General features: G+C 42.6%; 1 protein-coding gene across 3 annotated transcripts; it reads left to right on the forward strand.

Moving 5' to 3' along the window:
* Positions 1-3,237: 3,237 nt before the first annotated feature.
* On the forward strand, positions 3,238-15,301 carry PARL (presenilin associated rhomboid like). Of its 3 annotated transcripts, none has more exons than XM_021555781.3 (9): positions 3,238-3,317; positions 3,993-4,133; positions 6,634-6,682; positions 8,048-8,143; positions 9,496-9,645; positions 10,011-10,081; positions 11,424-11,525; positions 13,098-13,195; positions 14,973-15,301. In XM_021555781.3, the coding sequence occupies exons 2-9, from the start codon at positions 4,089-4,091 to the stop codon at positions 15,088-15,090; spliced, it is 729 nt and encodes a 242-aa protein (XP_021411456.2). In that variant the 5' UTR covers positions 3,238-3,317; positions 3,993-4,088; the 3' UTR covers positions 15,091-15,301. The 3 variants fall into 3 exon arrangements, with proteins under 3 accessions (XP_021411456.2, XP_021411459.1, XP_021411458.1); XM_021555784.3 differs by lacking the exon at positions 3,238-3,317 and adding an exon at positions 6,112-6,225 and having other exon boundaries at positions 4,024-4,133; positions 6,634-6,738; XM_021555783.3 differs by lacking the exon at positions 3,238-3,317 and adding an exon at positions 6,112-6,225 and having other exon boundaries at positions 4,024-4,133.
* The last annotated feature ends 773 nt before the right edge of the window (positions 15,302-16,074 follow it).

Consider the following 16,074-nt stretch of genomic DNA (forward strand, 5'->3'; position numbering starts at 1 on the left):
AAATTCTGAGGCTGACCCATGGCCACCAGTGCAATCAGAAAGAGATAAAATGCAAATTTCAATACGGTACTAAACTACTTAGAGCAGTTTCCCATCATAGCTCACAGAGGTTTTCTCTGGTCAGAGTCTGACCTTGGGGTGAGAAGGCAAACTCTTTTCACTCCTAGTTAGGAAGAAGAAAAAAAAAAAAGAGAAAAAAAGAGGAATAATGTTAATTCATTTCCTACCACTTCCCAAGAATATGACTTTGTAACTTTGCTCCTGAAGTTGTCACAATATTTTAATAAACTAATCAGTCTTATAGCCACTTGCAATTATAATATGCAGATAACTCTCATCTTGCTATTAACTTTGCCTTCACACAATTAACTACAAAATAACTTGGGGCCACATGGATACCAACCTCCCACTGAAGCAGAGTTTCAGTGTTGGGTCAGGTCACCCAAGCCTTATCCCATCACAACAGAGGGGTTTCCAGAGCTGGAATTTGCATAACACTCTCATGTAGAGCGTGTTCCTCTCACCCTGCAGAACTTTTCCTGCTGCAATATGTGACTGCTGCCTCTTGTCCTCCACGTGCACCCTTGAGATAAATCACTGTTTATCCTGCTGCTGGATTTTGGCAGCTCTGCACTCTGTCTGGTAGCCCAGGTGTGTCTGGCATCATGTAGGTGGCTTTGCTGTCCCCTGAATATGTCCATGGCAAAACAGGCAACCTGGAAGGTGCGCGCAAACTTCTCCAGACTTCCAAGCTGCTTTCCAAGCAAACACCTGTCTTCTTTTCCCATTTAGTTTCAGAAGGCTGGTGGTGTTCTCTGCTAACACAGCTCTCCAGCCCTGCAGAGCTTTGCCGGCATGGACATGGTGCTGGGAAGAGCAGCACAGTGCCAGAGAGCAGGAGCCCTGGCTGGCAGCAAGGGCACCACAGGGGCAACTGTAGCACCTGCTGAGGCCTGTGTGGGTAACTCCAGAATCACAGAATCACCAGGGCTGGAAGAGACCTCCCACATCATCCGCCCCAGCCATCCGCCCGCTGCCACTGCGCCCCTCAGCCACTCAACCACAGCGCCCAGCCCCAGGCGGAGACGCCTGTTGAGCGCCTCCAGGGTGGGGACTCCACCAGCTCCCTGGCAACCTGTTCTGATGCCTGACCTCCTGAGCACGGAAAAATGTATTTCTAATATTTTATCTGATTCTCCCACCCCAGCTTAAAGCCATTTCCTCTGGTCCTCTCACTGCAGACGTGTCAGAAGAGACTGGCCTCATCTCACTACAGCCTCCTGCCAGGGAGTTGTACAGAGCAAGGAGGTCCCCCCTGAGCTCCTGGAGACTGAACAACCCCAGCTCCCTCAGCCACTCCTCGTAAGACAAGTGTTCTAAACCTCTCTAAACCTCTAAACCTTGGTGCCCTTCGCTGGACATGCTCCAGTACCTCAATGTCCTTTTTAAAGTGAGGGTCCAAAACCTGCACACAGAACTCAAGGTGTGACTTCACCCATGCTGAGTACAGGGGATGATCACTTCCCTGGTCCTGCTGGCTAAACTATTCTTGATACAGATACAGGGAAGAGACTGGAAGGACCTGGTGGGGTGGGAATCTGGTCATCCAGCAGCCCTTTGCTGGAGCAACCCTGTGATGAGGTGAGGTGAGGTGGGGTGAAGTGAGGTGGGGTGAGGTGAGGTGGGGTGAAGTGAGGTGGGGCAGGGCAGACGAGCCCAGGGAGAGAAGGTGCTGAGGTGTGGCAAGGTGATGTGGAGCCAAACACGGAGCAAGGCAATGCTGAGGCAGCAGCTCCAGCCTCCACCTTGCCTCCTGGGCTGCTGCAGCCTAGGAAGAAACAAGATCTGCTTATTCTATAAGGCTTCTGGAGAACAGTACAATAAATCAGCCCTGCAGAGAGACCTTGATAAATCAGAGTGCTGGGCCATCACCAACTGTGTGAGGTTTAAAAAGGGAAAGTGCTGGATTCTGCATCTGTGGTGGGACAACCCTAATGTACCTACAAACAGGGGAACAAGAACCTGGAAAGCAGTGCCGAAGAAAGGGACCTGGGGGCAAGTGAATATGAATCAGCAGTGCCCTGGCAACCAGGAAGGCCAGCTGTGTCCTGGAGGCAGCAGGCACAGCATCATCAGGGGTGGGATTGTTCATCAGGCCAGGGCTGGGATTGCTCTGGTCTGCTCTGCTCAGAGATGGCCTCACCTCGAGTCCTGGGGGAGTTTTGGACACAATACAAAAAAAGACGTTAAGCTATTCAAGAGTGTCCACAGGAGGGCCACAAGGATGGAGAAAAGCCTTGAGAAGCCAGATGAGAAGAGGCTGATGACACTTGGTCTGTCCAGCCTGGAGGAGACTGAGGGGAGGCCTCATTGCAACTTCCTCACGAGGGGATGGGGAGGGACAGCTCAGCACGGAGCTGTGGTGGCCAGCGACAGGACAGGAGGCAATGGCCTGGAGTTGTGTCGGGGCAGGTCTAGGTTGGATATTAGAAGAAGGTTCTTCACTCAGAGGACGGCTGGGCACTGGAATAGGCTCCCCAAGGACGTGGCTGCAGAACCACGCCTGGCAGAGTTCAAGGAGCACTTGGACAACACTCAGGGGTACACGGTGGGATTCTTAGGGACGGTCCTGTGCGGAGCCAGTAGTTGGACTCGATAACCCTTGTGGGTCCCGTCCAACTCAGCATATTGTGTGATTCAGTGAAATCGCGGCAGCCCTGGCCCGGGCGCAGCGCCGCCACGCTCATCGTGGCGGCAGGGCCGGCACCGCGTCCCCACACGGCGGCCCCGGCGCGGCGGCGCTGCCCGCTGAGCCCCGCGGCGGCCCGGGAGCTGCGCGGGCGCCCATCCGCCCGCCGCGCGGAGCGGCCCGGCAGCCGCGGGCAGCCGCGCCCGCCCTCTGCCGAGCGGCGCCGAGCGGCGGCGGGGCGGCGTGCGGGAAGATGTCTCCCCGCTGCCCCGGAAGCGCTCGCGAGGCGCCAACATGGCGTGGCGGTGCTGGGCCCGCGCCGGGGCTCCCCGGCCGCACAGGTGCGGCGGCGCGGAGGGCACGGGAGGGAAGGGAGGGGAGAGGCGGCCGGGGCGGGCGGTGCTGACGGTTCGCGTGTTTGCCCCGCAGGCTGGCGCTGCTGCTGCTGCAGCCGCGGCGCGGGTTCCGCCGGGCGCGGCCGCGGCCCGAGGAGCCCCCGGCAGCCGCGGCCGAGGCGCGGCCCGCCCAGCCGCCGCCGCGCCGCCGCCTCTGCCCGCCGGCGCCCACCGCGGCCGCCGGCCGCCCCTCGCCGCGCCGCCTGCTGAAGCCGCTCCTGTTCGCCGTGGGGGTAAGTGGCTGCTGCGGGCCGGGTGCTGTGCCCGCTGAGGGGAGCCGGCCCGTAAGGAGCGTATTCCAGCTGTCCCAAAGGAATGCTTCCTCCGTGGGCTTCGCTTCTCAGCCCCTCAAAGCTAACGCAAGGTATTTGGCCAAATACTGTAGCGTTATAATGAGCTAATACAAAGTAACTTGAGCTAAATCGGTGAAAATACTGTAAAGGGATCCTACCTTCATTCAATTTCGGAGAACTTAGTAATATCATTGAGGAGTATGTGAACCTTTTTGATAAAGCATCGTCCCGTGGCACTGAACATTCAGTAAACCTGAGGAAATGGCCTCAAGATGCACAAGGAGAGATTTAGATTAGATATTAGGGGGGAAAATACCAGAAGAGGTTGCAAAGCATTGAAACAGGCTGCCGAGAGCAGTGGTGCAGTCCCCATCCCTGAAAGTGTTCAAAAAACACGTGGATGTGGCACTCGAGGACATGGCGAACTCAGTGGTGGTGCTGGTTTGACATTTGGACTCATGCTCTTAAAGGTGTTTTCCAGCCGTAGGGGCTGTGCCATGCTGTCAGTCCCGCTGGTCAGCGGTGCCACAGGTCCCGTTGCTCGCATCCCTCGGGTGTGGCATTAGCCCGGGATGCCCTTGTGGCAGAGCTGAGCCTTTGTCCGGTGTCCCGCAGTTCACAGGCTCGGCCTTCGGCTCCGCCGCCATCTGGCAGTACGAGTCGCTCAAGTCGCGCGTCCAGACCTACTTTGAGGAAGCTCGGGCGGACTGGATGGATAAAATGCGGCCGCAGAAGAGAGGCAACTTCAGAAAGCAGGTACGCGGAGCCAGGCCGGGCTGCTCGCACAGGGCGGAGCCCTGCGGGACTGCGAGGCACATTCATCTCCTCGTGTGAGCGTCGTTTGTACAACAGATTCTTGTCCTGGTTTTTCTGATTTGGAACTTGCAGAAATATTGCCTTCTCAAAAAGTTACAGTAGATAAGTTGACTTGCAAAGGAAACTGATAGAATTAGTTCTAGAGAACTGTTACTCAATAGTCACTGCGAAGGTTATAGTGAAATAATGGAGAAATATATAATCTTCACCCAGAACTGCAGGAAAGACAGGTCAGTAGTAGGAATTTGTTAATTTAAACTAGGTATCGTTTGCTTTTTCACCATAAAAAAAAAAAACAACAAATGTTCTTGCGTTATCTTAAGTGCTCTCAAAAGTGAACATGAATTCCCAGAGGACAGAACTAGATTAAATTTTCAGTCTTATGCTTAAGGCTTTTTAGTGCTCTGTCTTCTGAAAAGAATTTGTATTTTCAGCCTCTAAACCCTTAAAAATACAAGGTTTTAAAGGGTTTTTTTACTTTTAAGAGCTGACATTTCCACACAAGTACTTTTAAGTCAAGTACCTTTGAGTTTGAGCAGTGAGAACAAAGTAAGTGCTGCAAGATTTGTTATAAATTTAGTTGGCATCGCAAAAGTATCAGCCATTTAGTTTTTAATTTAGTATACTTAAAACTAACCTAAGCATTCATGTATGTTTGTATTTGTTTCAAGGTTACTACTGGCTTGTGATAGACCAGGCTTGATACTCTTTCAGGTCTTCTCGTGCAGGGGAAGTAGGGCTGAGCTGGAGCTGGAGCTGGAGAGGCTGGGGATCCTCTTGAGGATACACAGGGGCTGTTTTTCTAATGTGCATGGTGCACACCAGCACTGCTGTGGAAATGGGCACGTGGGATAACCGTGGTGGGCAGCAGAGCTCCATGTGGCTCCTCGCTCATAGCCCCCACAAACCCCCGGTGGGCTGGGGGAGGAAGAAAAGCAAGAAAACTTGGGAGTAAAGTAAAATAAACACCAAAGAATTGTTTAGTAAGTGTGAGAAGAGAGAAGAAAACAAGTGATGCATAGATAGTCACTCACAATCTCCTGTGGAAAGACCATTGCCCAGCCATTTCATGAGAAAAATATGTTAAAGCTCCTGAATCCCGTCTTCTGGGGGATGCCATTATTTGGTAGGGACTATCTCTGGTTAGTTCACATCATCTGCTTGTTGGTGTCCCCTTCCAGCTTGTTGCAACCTGCAGCCACAGAGTGAGAAATGCAGAAGATCTTGATGTTGTGCAAACACCATTCACCAGAATTTAGAACATTAGTGTGTAATCAGTACTGTCCTGGTCAAAAATCTAAAACACAGAACCATGTATAAGCTGCTAGAAAGAAAATTACCTTTATACCAGCATACTTTCTTGCTTGGTGTATATGCACTGCAGGAGAGATTGCAATCAGCACTTAATATTTTTAAATAATTATGTCTTTATACTTTTGTTTTCCTTCAAAACCTGAAGGGGAAGATCTGGTGATTAGATATCCAAAAAAGAAAACTAAACTGCCCTGTTGTTAATAGGCTTAAACTCCCAATCCCCATCTTCAATGGGTAAGTTCTATTTCTAAGAGTTCAGGATTCCCCCTGTTGTTTCTGAGGGTCTATAATTGTTGTATTTTAGAAAAATTATGTTTGTTCTGTGTTCTTATACTGAAGAATATCCTCTGCCAGAGAATTAAACAAAATATGCAGTGAAGGTGTTACTTTGATATCATATAGTGAATACTTTGTTTCATACAGCATTACATCCCCTGCTTCCAACCTGCAGATAATTTTTTATGACATTGTCCCCATCAATATGGTTGGAAGGTCATTGAGGTATACAACAAAATATATGTCCCAATTTATTACAAATCTGAGGAAGGGAAAGGGGGGTGCAATTTGTCTGTGGACTGACTGCACTCAAAATAAACTTTTTCAGGGGTTTTAAACTTGGAGGAGGGCTGGGTGAACTGGACGCAAGGGGGAATGGATTCCACATCTTGTGAGCCACCTCTGCAAAAGTGATCCTGGCAAAAAGTGGAATCACTCAAAGGTGGGTGGTGTGATGTTAGACAGCATTAGGGTGAGGCTTAGTCGAGGCAGGATTTATGCTAACTTTGGCTAATCTGCTAAAGTCAGCATTATGGGCTAGATCTTTGTTTATTGCAAGCAGGGTAAACCCACTGGAGTTGTGCAAAAGGATGTAAACCCATTCTTTTTGGAGAAACTCTTCATCCATATTGGGGTATTTTTTGAAAGGGAGGGTAGATAGCTGTTCTTCAGTAAGGAAATGTCAACTTGAAAAGCTAAAGCTATCAGAAGTAAAGAAAATTGAAACCAATTTACTTCACAGATTTCAAACAAATGCTTTCCAGTCTTAAAAACATATAAGCTTTACGTGGCTATTTTTGAAATTGCAAGTGCTTCATGGTGGCATTGATGGACAACAATTCTGTTCCAGGTTAACAGCTGGTGGAATAACCTGACTGAGGGTCAGCGGACTGTGACAGGTTTGTGTTAGCTTACAAGTATTAGACATTCACAGGAAGAGAAATATGGCAAACAGGTACAGTATATTTAAACAGATGGCTTTCATACCATGTTTAGGTTGTTGGACACAAAACATGTGTAAATTTACACCTGCACATACACTATTTCTGCTACCATTCCTTCTCACAAACTATTTTTTGTGTGCCTTAAAAAAGTTCCTGTGCATCTGTGTGTGTGAGTGTGGAGGATTAAGTAGAATCCTCCCCCAGCAAAAATTTGCGCACAAATTATGAAAAACAGCAAATGCTTTTAGAAGAAATAGGTGGATATGTGCCACTGAAATGTGGGACTGAAAAATTCCATAGTAGTTACATATTTGCAGTATGCCATGTGAAAAGTAGCAGAAAATTAGCCTTTTAGCTTTCCTGTGGTTACAATGTAGTTTTGATTGGTTAGCATAATGCCAGCTGAAATCCCTGAGATAAATGTAATGTGTGAAACAAAATTCATGAGAATTTGATTTGAATTCAGTAGTTGAGCCTTATATCCCGCTACATATTCTACATTAAGTATTTACTGAATCTGTATTAGTAGGTTGTTAGTGTAAGGTTACTTAAATGCCATTTAACAGTTATTTTCACCTTTCATGTTTCCAGCTATTATAAAACATTTTAAATACCTAAATGCTTGGACAGAAACAGAGAAGGCACTTTAAACAAGAAATAATACATTTTCATTATGTTTCAAATAATTTACACTCCTCCTTAAAGTAAAGTAAGATAGAAATAACATCTGTGAAGTAAAAAGCTGTGTGTTTGCTGTCTCCTAAAGGTCACTAACCCCTAGCAATGCCAATTCAACTTTACAATTTTCTTAAAACCAAAACTCCCCCCCCAGAAATGGACAGGACGTGTACTGTGTATTTGTATGGTTCCCCCAGTCTTCTCCTCTTGTGCACTTAAATGCAACTGTGCAGTAGATTGGTGGCATTTGGAAATAAACAGCAAGAGGGGCAGGAAATGGGACCTCTTAGCTGGCTCCTGTTTCATTGATTCTGCAATAGAATATAGCACTTTGAAACCATAGCTTGAACCTTCTCAGCACAGGTCTTTCTGGACTGTTGGAGTTATTACACTGTATGTTAGAACAGTTGCAATTAAATGTCATATTTTTGAAAGACTTACACTACATGAACGTAGCTTTCAGTATTTTTCATTGCTTTTTCTAAACTGTGTACAAAGTAAGAAGTAGATATTGCTTTTAATGGAATTATGAAGAAAAAGTACAGTTCTACAAGCTGCCTTTATAAATGCTTTCTTTCAGTAAGCATTATGGTATATTACAGTTGCAATTTGCTTTCATACTTTCTTTTCCCCTCTTCACAGGTATTATAGCTGCAAATGTCTTTGTATTCTGTTTGTGGAGACTGCCTGGCATGCGACGGATTATGTTTACATATTTCACCTCAAATCCATCCTCCAGTAAGTGAACAATAATTTGGGTGGCTTTCCTACACAGAGATGTAACAGAATAATACTGCAGAAGGCTCAGATGGCACATGGGTTACTTAGATCTCCATCACCCACAAGCAATCTCAGTCGTGCCCAAACACATTATTCCATCTAGGCAGAAAATGGTTTGAGGGGAAGAATGTTAGAAGTAATGGATCTGATTTTTTGAAGCAAACACAACTGGTACTTTTCTAAATATTGTAACATCAAAACTGTTGCCTGCTATGTGGCCTTTTCCTGCATGCAGTGGGATGCAGCTCCTGCCTGAGTAAAGCTGAGAGGTGCTCTTCCAAGTGACATCAGCCAAACTGCTTTCTGGACAGAATGCAAATCAAGCCACTGAGTGGAGGAAAATAAGCTGTACTGCATAGTGCTATTCATAAACTAGACTCAAATGTGATTATTTCCCCCCTTTAATGTTCTGTGGGCTGCAGATAGAACCATCATCAGTCATGTGCATCTATGCTTTCATCAGTAGACAAGGATTAGAGTGGAGGTTGTGTACAGAGTCCCTGTTTCAAAGCTATGCTTTCAGTCACATTAAGAAAACCCAAACAAACCCAAGCACTAACTTGGCTTTCACTGTGTGTGAAATGTCCTGAAAATACTAACCTAGGGAAAAAAATTAGTAATATTTAATGCCAGAAAAATGAGGTTTCATTTCTACAGCAGAGAAAATAATTAAAGAATTAAAAGGACAAGGAGACAAATGTGTTTGCAAGGTACTTCCTGCTACCGCTTAATTTCTGCTGAAAATGTGGAAACTCAACCAGTTCCCCCACGCACTCCAAAGCTAAAGATATCTGCTACCCAGATCTGAGCATGTCACCCCAAACACTCCTGTTTGAAATAATGTTGACCTTCAAACCTGCTAATTGGCTTGTGTGCATTTTCAAGGCTGCCATTTCAGTGAGAACTAGTAGCTTTTTCAAAAAGGAAAACTATTTTTCTGAGTTCATCTTTGTTGTAAATTCATTTTATATGGCTGCTCATGTATTAAAAATCATTCACCATATACACATATAAATTAAATACCTTTTTTCTTTTTCAAAGCATAGGACACATGTCATAAGATAATGTTTTTATGAAACAATCCCCTGTTATTACAGCTTCCAGATCTTTGGGGTATATGTTCTACCTTTCCAAAAGGCATTGCGTGGAATTTTAAATTTATTCCATTGCTGGGTTTATTTCCTAGCTTGTATTTGAGAATCTAGGCATAATTATCGTAGTGTCTCTTGATAAATTTCTAGTCTGTATGATGTGTAAGTTGAAGCAAATTAAAATACTGGCTTTATGTGCATTGCTTTTCTCTTTTGTAGGAGCCCTGTGTTCTCCCATGCTGCTCTCTACGTTTAGTCACTTCTCTCTCTTCCACATGGCAGCAAATATGTATGTTCTATGGAGCTTTTCCAGCAGCATTGTCTCTCTTCTGGGCTGTGAGCAGTTCATTGCAGTATATCTTTCTGCTGGTAATGTTAAATATATTTATATTTACAACACTTAAAAAATATAAATATGTGTTCATACAAGTAAAATGTGTGCTTGGTTAATAGATATATGATGACAGATGGCCATTGTTCAGTCCCACACATTGCTTTATACTAAAGGCAATACTACTTTGCTGTCATACAGATTTTTTGGTGGGTTTAAGATACTGGGCTTTGAAATATGATAAAACCATATCTGGTTTTAATTCCTGCTTTACTACCAAAATAAAATAGCTCTTAATACAGTCTCTTGGAAATTTTGTGACAAAAGATGACAGTTAATTTGTACTTATTGATGGTGGTCTGCATTGCTGCCATCATTTCCAGTAGTAATTTCTCTTTTTCAGGGGTTATCTCCACTTTTGTCAGTTATGTTGCTAAAATGGCCACGGGAAGGTTTGAACCGTCCCTTGGAGCTGTAAGTATCTTGGAATATGAGACACTGATCATGAAGCCTGCTGTATTCTTTCGCCTCTTTAAAAGCCAAGAGTGTATCTGGGGTAATGGAAATTAGAAAGGTTTACCAAAAGCAAGTAACCAGGTATGAACTGGTTCTCCTGTGCAACAACTTGCCTGTTCTTCTGATCTGTTACCTCTGCTGCAGCAGCTGCCCAGAGCCAACACCACTTAATGCTGAGAGTTGTAAATGAGTCCTGAACAGCAGGAGCTCTTGTCCCTGAGCAGATCAGTTATGTAACTTTTTATTGCAAAAAAAGTATTTTGTAATTGCGTAGCAGTCTTCTCTAATTAAATATAGAATACTTTGGAAAGAGATAATGGAATCAGACAATCAAACTTAGCATGTGATCCCAGTGGAAGTTGTAGAGCATGCTGTGCAGGAAGGGCAGCACTCCTGCCAGAAGTCTCACCCGATGAACGATATGAGACAGGCTGAGGAGTTTCTGCAGCTGGCAGTTCTTTCCAAGTGTTTTTAGTAGTAGAATGTTTTAAAACACTTAACTTGCATTAAATTTGAGGCTAACCTAGACATTTGCCAGGTTTAAAGGCTTAACTTACTATACGAAATAATTTTGATAAAAGCCCAAAGTCATAGTATTCTGTTAGAATGAAAAAAATACTTAGTTGTGCTGAAGTTAGAACTTTCAGAAATGCTGTCTGTGTACTGTCCCTTTGCCTTATGAATGAACTGTATCTGGAGCAAGTTACTTTCCCTTAGTCTTACTGATCTGAACTTACTGAAATTACCAAACATTGCATTAATTTGCTGCATTCAGAGCCTTTCCATTGAGATATTTCAGGGATACAAAACCCCATGGTCAATTCAGTACAGTCCAGGGAATTATTTATTTCATTGACAAAAGATTTTTGTTCCTGTCCATCTGTTATTTTCCTTTGTTTTGTACAAGCTTCAGAGTGTTTTGCTTCATCAGATGTGTCTATGTTTGATTGATACATATTAGATTTCTAGGGTTTACTTGGGAAAAAGCATGTTTCTAGAAATCATTACCTTAAATTCAGGAGTCTGTATTTCTTAATTATATAAGAGGATTTGAAGGATGTTTTCCCCCAGTATTTATAATTCCAAATATTGAAATTAAATAATGGTGTCTTGTTTTTTAGGTTTTTTTTTTTTTTTTTTTTTTTTTTTTTGAACTTTTCTGTGTGCTTTGTACTTTGAGGTTTACCACAGGGCTGCATTTGAAAATAAAAGCCAAAAGGAAAACAGGTTCACATGCAGAAAAATATATTATCCTTTATGTAACATCTTAGCTTGCTTTGATGTGTTTCCTGTATTTCAGTCAGGAGCTATAATGACTGTCCTTGCAGCCGTGTGTACGAAGATGCCAGAGGCAAAACTGGCCATCATCCTTCTTCCGATGTTCACATTTACAGCAGGAAGTGTAAGTGCCTTTGAACTTCAAAGAAATGCTACTCTCAAAACATTTTCCTCCTCCCTCTTCAGTATCTGAGCATGTCTCCTCTTCCTCTGTGTTTCGAAGCTGTTAAATTTATTTTGAAAGAGAAGAGGGTCCATGGAATCCCAGAGATCAATTCTGAATTGTTGCAGCCTAGCAGAGTCATTACAACAGAGTGTGGTGAATTCAGAATTATCCTAAATTCCATCCTCCACGGGTCTGTTTCAGATCTAATCCCAAGAAGTCAAAGAAGTTGGGAGGGAGTCAGGTTCACCTGTCTGAGGAAACCTACATACACATCCTCTTCTTTCTGATGGGTGGTATTTTTATAGCAGCACTTGAAACAGGCTGATGTAAAACTGCTACGTGGTCTTTAAAGAAAAATGTATCAAGATGAGAAACACAGAATTTCACTTCTCAAGATTATATTCCAACCCTGGAGGAACATTTGCCTTCTCATTTGCTATCATCTTTTGATACTTTTAGGAGCACTGTTGGAATTAGAAGTAGGCTACTGAGACTTGTCTTTATGTGTAGTACTACAACTTCTTTTTTTGTTTCATTAAGTTCTTTTATGCACATCCACTGCCACATTTAAGAAAAGCTTCTCATGTATATCTTAACTTGCTTTAATAAGTTAATCATGTTTGGACCACTACTTAAAGGTGTTTTACTGCTTAAAGCAGTTGAGCCAGGTCATTCCAAGATCATGAGATTTAATACTCTTTGTAAGTGAAGCTTATAGGTTTGAACAAACATGCTTAGATTTAGCCTTCATGTTTTTGGAGTTTTTTTTGCATGCTATGCTTTAACTGCATCTTTCTTTAAAAAGGTGGCCAGGGTGGAAATATAGGTAGAGCCATGAGAGCATTGCCATGAGCAAGTGCTCACTGCAAAACAAGAGCAATATCAGCTATTGCAGTAGAAACATTGCAATGATTTTGGCCTGAGTATATAATTGTATAATAGCTTATCTAAACTTTACAAACTCCTTTAATCTACCTTACCTATACTGTAATGGGCTTTCAAATTAAACAAGCTAGTGTAGCAATGGAGCTTCTATTCTAACACCTATGCTTAAGGAAAGAAATCCTGCCTAAAGTACCATTTCATCCTAGCATTAAATCCTAGGATTAGAGAATGAGAATGTTGCAGTTACATATTTTGTGGTGTCTTTTATAGCATGTAGTCTTTCAAGTAATTTCTGTTTCCTCCTGACCCACGTTTGGAATGTATTTGTAGCTTTAGAAATGAAGATTGGAAGAGACTGAGTGTTAAAAAAGGACACATTCCCACCCTGAGATTAAGCGTTTAAAAAGAACACATTCCCACCCTGCACTATTCTGTAGCTGCTCACATCTGTATTTTGACAGCACAATACAGCTGGGACTGAGTCACTTGTTTAAAAAAAAAATTTTACAGTAATTTCTTTGATACAAAATCTATAGGATGTTTTTTGATTCCAAATTTTTGCTCTGTGCTAGAATAGAAAACTGTTATCATTGGCCATTTTATGCTGTGACTGATCTTGTCCATTCCGTGTTCTCTTGTTTCTAGGCTTTAAAAGCCATAATTGCATTTGACACTGCAGGGCTTGCTTTAGGCTGGAGACTTTTTGACCATGCTGCACACCTTGGGGGAGCTCTCTTTGGAATGTAAGTCTGTATTTACTAACTCTGTTGTGTATTTAAATTAATCCTGTATTTTTCTCTTTCTATATTGCTGAAGTGTGAGGGTTTTTCTATAAAGGTGTCTTAACTAGCAAGGAGTACAACTCACTGTTACCCTTTTAGTGCTGTAAATTTTTATGGAAAAATAAAAGTCATTGTTAACTGAAAGTGTTGAGCTGAACTGCCTTAGAATCATGGATTAAATGTCAGGTGGTCTGTAAGCTGGGCTGGCTGTTTCTGTCCTGCACTTGCCAGCACATTGAGAGAGTCACAGGGCAGAAAAGATTCTCACAAAACACAGACTGGACAAATTGAAATAACTTTAAAGAGATAAAAAAATGTCTTTGTGTCAGTGTTTTTCCTCTAATTGCCAATTTACAGAGAGCCACAGAGTTAATAAAAGCTTAGGCCAAATTCCTATGAGCAGCCTCAAGTGCAGTTTTCTCAGTGTTGCTGTATTGCCTTTGTGGGAACAAATTAGTAAATTAGTTCTTCCTAATTAGGAAGAACTACTAGAAACAAGTTTATAGGAAACAGTCCTGTATTGTTCCATGTTTGAACTACATTGAATTTTTCCCCTTCTACCCAATTGCACACCTATTCCTAAGTGCATTTTTTAGTATTTTAGGTAGGCATTTGAAAAGAGATTTCACTAGGCCAGACTTAAAGGCAAACCAGCTTGTAGACCAAATTGTTTCCTATTTCTTGGCTTTGGTGTCAGTAAGTCCTGTGCTGTACAGTCTCCCTTTTCTCCCTGTCTCTGGTATCACAAATGCATCTGATGTAGTCTTGCTGATTCATAACTGCTTTCTGTCCTGATGGATCTGAATCAGCTTGTTCATTGTAATGAAGGAGCAGTCTGCATTGGTAAGGTTCACATATTAAAAGAGGGTAGCAGTTGCAGTAAAAATTATCTCGAGTTGGCAAGTTTCTTGCTTTCCCCACCTACATATGTTTTACCTGTTTGTTCTACTCAGTGATGATTTTGGTCACTTCATCCTAAAAGAGAAAGGGCCTTATTTAGGACCTATGTTGAATGACCAAAGTATTTTCTATACATTGCCTCCCACTTTAGAAAGTAGCTGTATAATTTAAAGGGATGGCCAGTTCACTGGCTGCTGGCTCACAGAAAAGTGCTTTTGTTCCTCAGGATTCAGGTGTGGAGTTGGGCTTGGGAGAGAACCTTCCACCAATTTCCATGTGATTGTTTCCCCTCCTGCCTCTCCACCATAACCTCCATTGCTTAATCACTTATGTTGATATTCATGTATTAGCATATAATTGTCTGTGAATATAAACAAAGCTAGAATACTTTGATAGATTAATCTTTAGGTGCATATAGAAGAAAATTCATCTTGAATGGAACATGGTTGTTCTTCATGGGGCAGTTGTTATGTATATAGAGGAAGAAAGAACACTTTACCTTGGTGTTGTCAGTAAGGATCAGCACAAGCAACAGAACTGTTTTAACAGTCTTAGAAAGGCATAAAAAATTATCTCCCTTTAAAAGTAGAAATCACAAAAGCCTGAAATTAAAGGCAGGAAAACTGTTCATTCTCAGGACTGAGACAAACGAGAACAACAATGTTAACTGTTTGGAGTCAAGAGAATGAGTGGCTTACCTGCTGTTTTCCAAGCACGTTGTTCCTTGTGCCTTAGTTTATCTTGTCTCTTATACTGAATATTTCCTTGATTTCAGGCTCAGCCTGTTTTCCCTCAGATGCAGAGGGAAGTCACAGTTAACTTTGACTTTCTTTCCCAGGTGGTACGTGACTTATGGCCACGAGCTCATATGGAAGAACAGAGAACCACTGGTGAAAGCTTGGCATGAAATGAGGACAAAGAACACAGGAAAGGGAGGAGGTGGAAGATCTAACTGATTCTAATCCTAGATTACTTGTGCCCAAGTGGTATCTTACTTGAAGACATGGGATTGGATTGGTTTTGAAGGTTTTTTTGCTACTCCACATTAGGCCTCTAAGGAGCTGAAGTTTCTAAAGTAACAAAATTATGTTACAAAAATTCATATCCATAGAAAATGAACTCTGACAAAGGTGGAACAATAAAAGTTTTTATTCTATTGCTTTCTGAGGTAACAGTCTGCATTACCTTTTTAAAGGTGGAATAAAACATGTTTTTTCAATTAAGTTACCTAAATCTTTGTCAAAAAAAAATTAAAATTGGGTGCAACTGGTTAATACTTAAGAAGATAAAAATTTTTAGAACTGAGGAAGTTAATGGATCACACACACCCCCAATGTCTGCCAGACAATACAAGGCGCGTGCTTTCCTAGAAGGGAAATGGAACTCAAATAAGGCTAATATGGTGAAGTGGTTTTTATTGTTTAAATTATTGGATAAAGTGAGGCAATGGTCTTGTTTGATTTGAAACTTGAAATACGTGAAGCAATACTGGATTGTTTGCCAAGGCTTATGTACTGGTTTAATGGTCCAGCTTGTCACTTGTGCTTATTCGGCTTATTTCTGTTGAATTCCAACAAGCTTTTAGATGTTGTTAGATTTTCCTACAATGACAAACCAGAACTCCAACAATATCCTTTTTATAATTACATGCAGGGGAAGAATGACATACTGTGTTTTTTTATATTCTACCAAGAGTTACACTGCTTTCTGTATTCTTTCACTGCATTGATTTGCAGGTGGGGTAGAGGGGTATTCATTAAGCTGTACTGTATTGTTACTTTTCTTTAAGGTTTTTCTAAGAATTTTAAACCTGTAACATCTGGCTCAGAGTCTGCCAGTTGTAGAAAATAAGCAAAAACAGATGAGGTGACCGAGATGAGCAATGCTGTAAACAGAAGTAACTACTAAAGTAAACCTGAGCGTAGTACCATGACCAGTGT

The sequence above is a fragment of the Lonchura striata genome, chromosome 10, assembly GCF_046129695.1.
Source record: "Lonchura striata isolate bLonStr1 chromosome 10, bLonStr1.mat, whole genome shotgun sequence".
In the NCBI taxonomy this organism is placed as follows: Eukaryota; Metazoa; Chordata; class Aves; order Passeriformes; family Estrildidae; genus Lonchura; species Lonchura striata.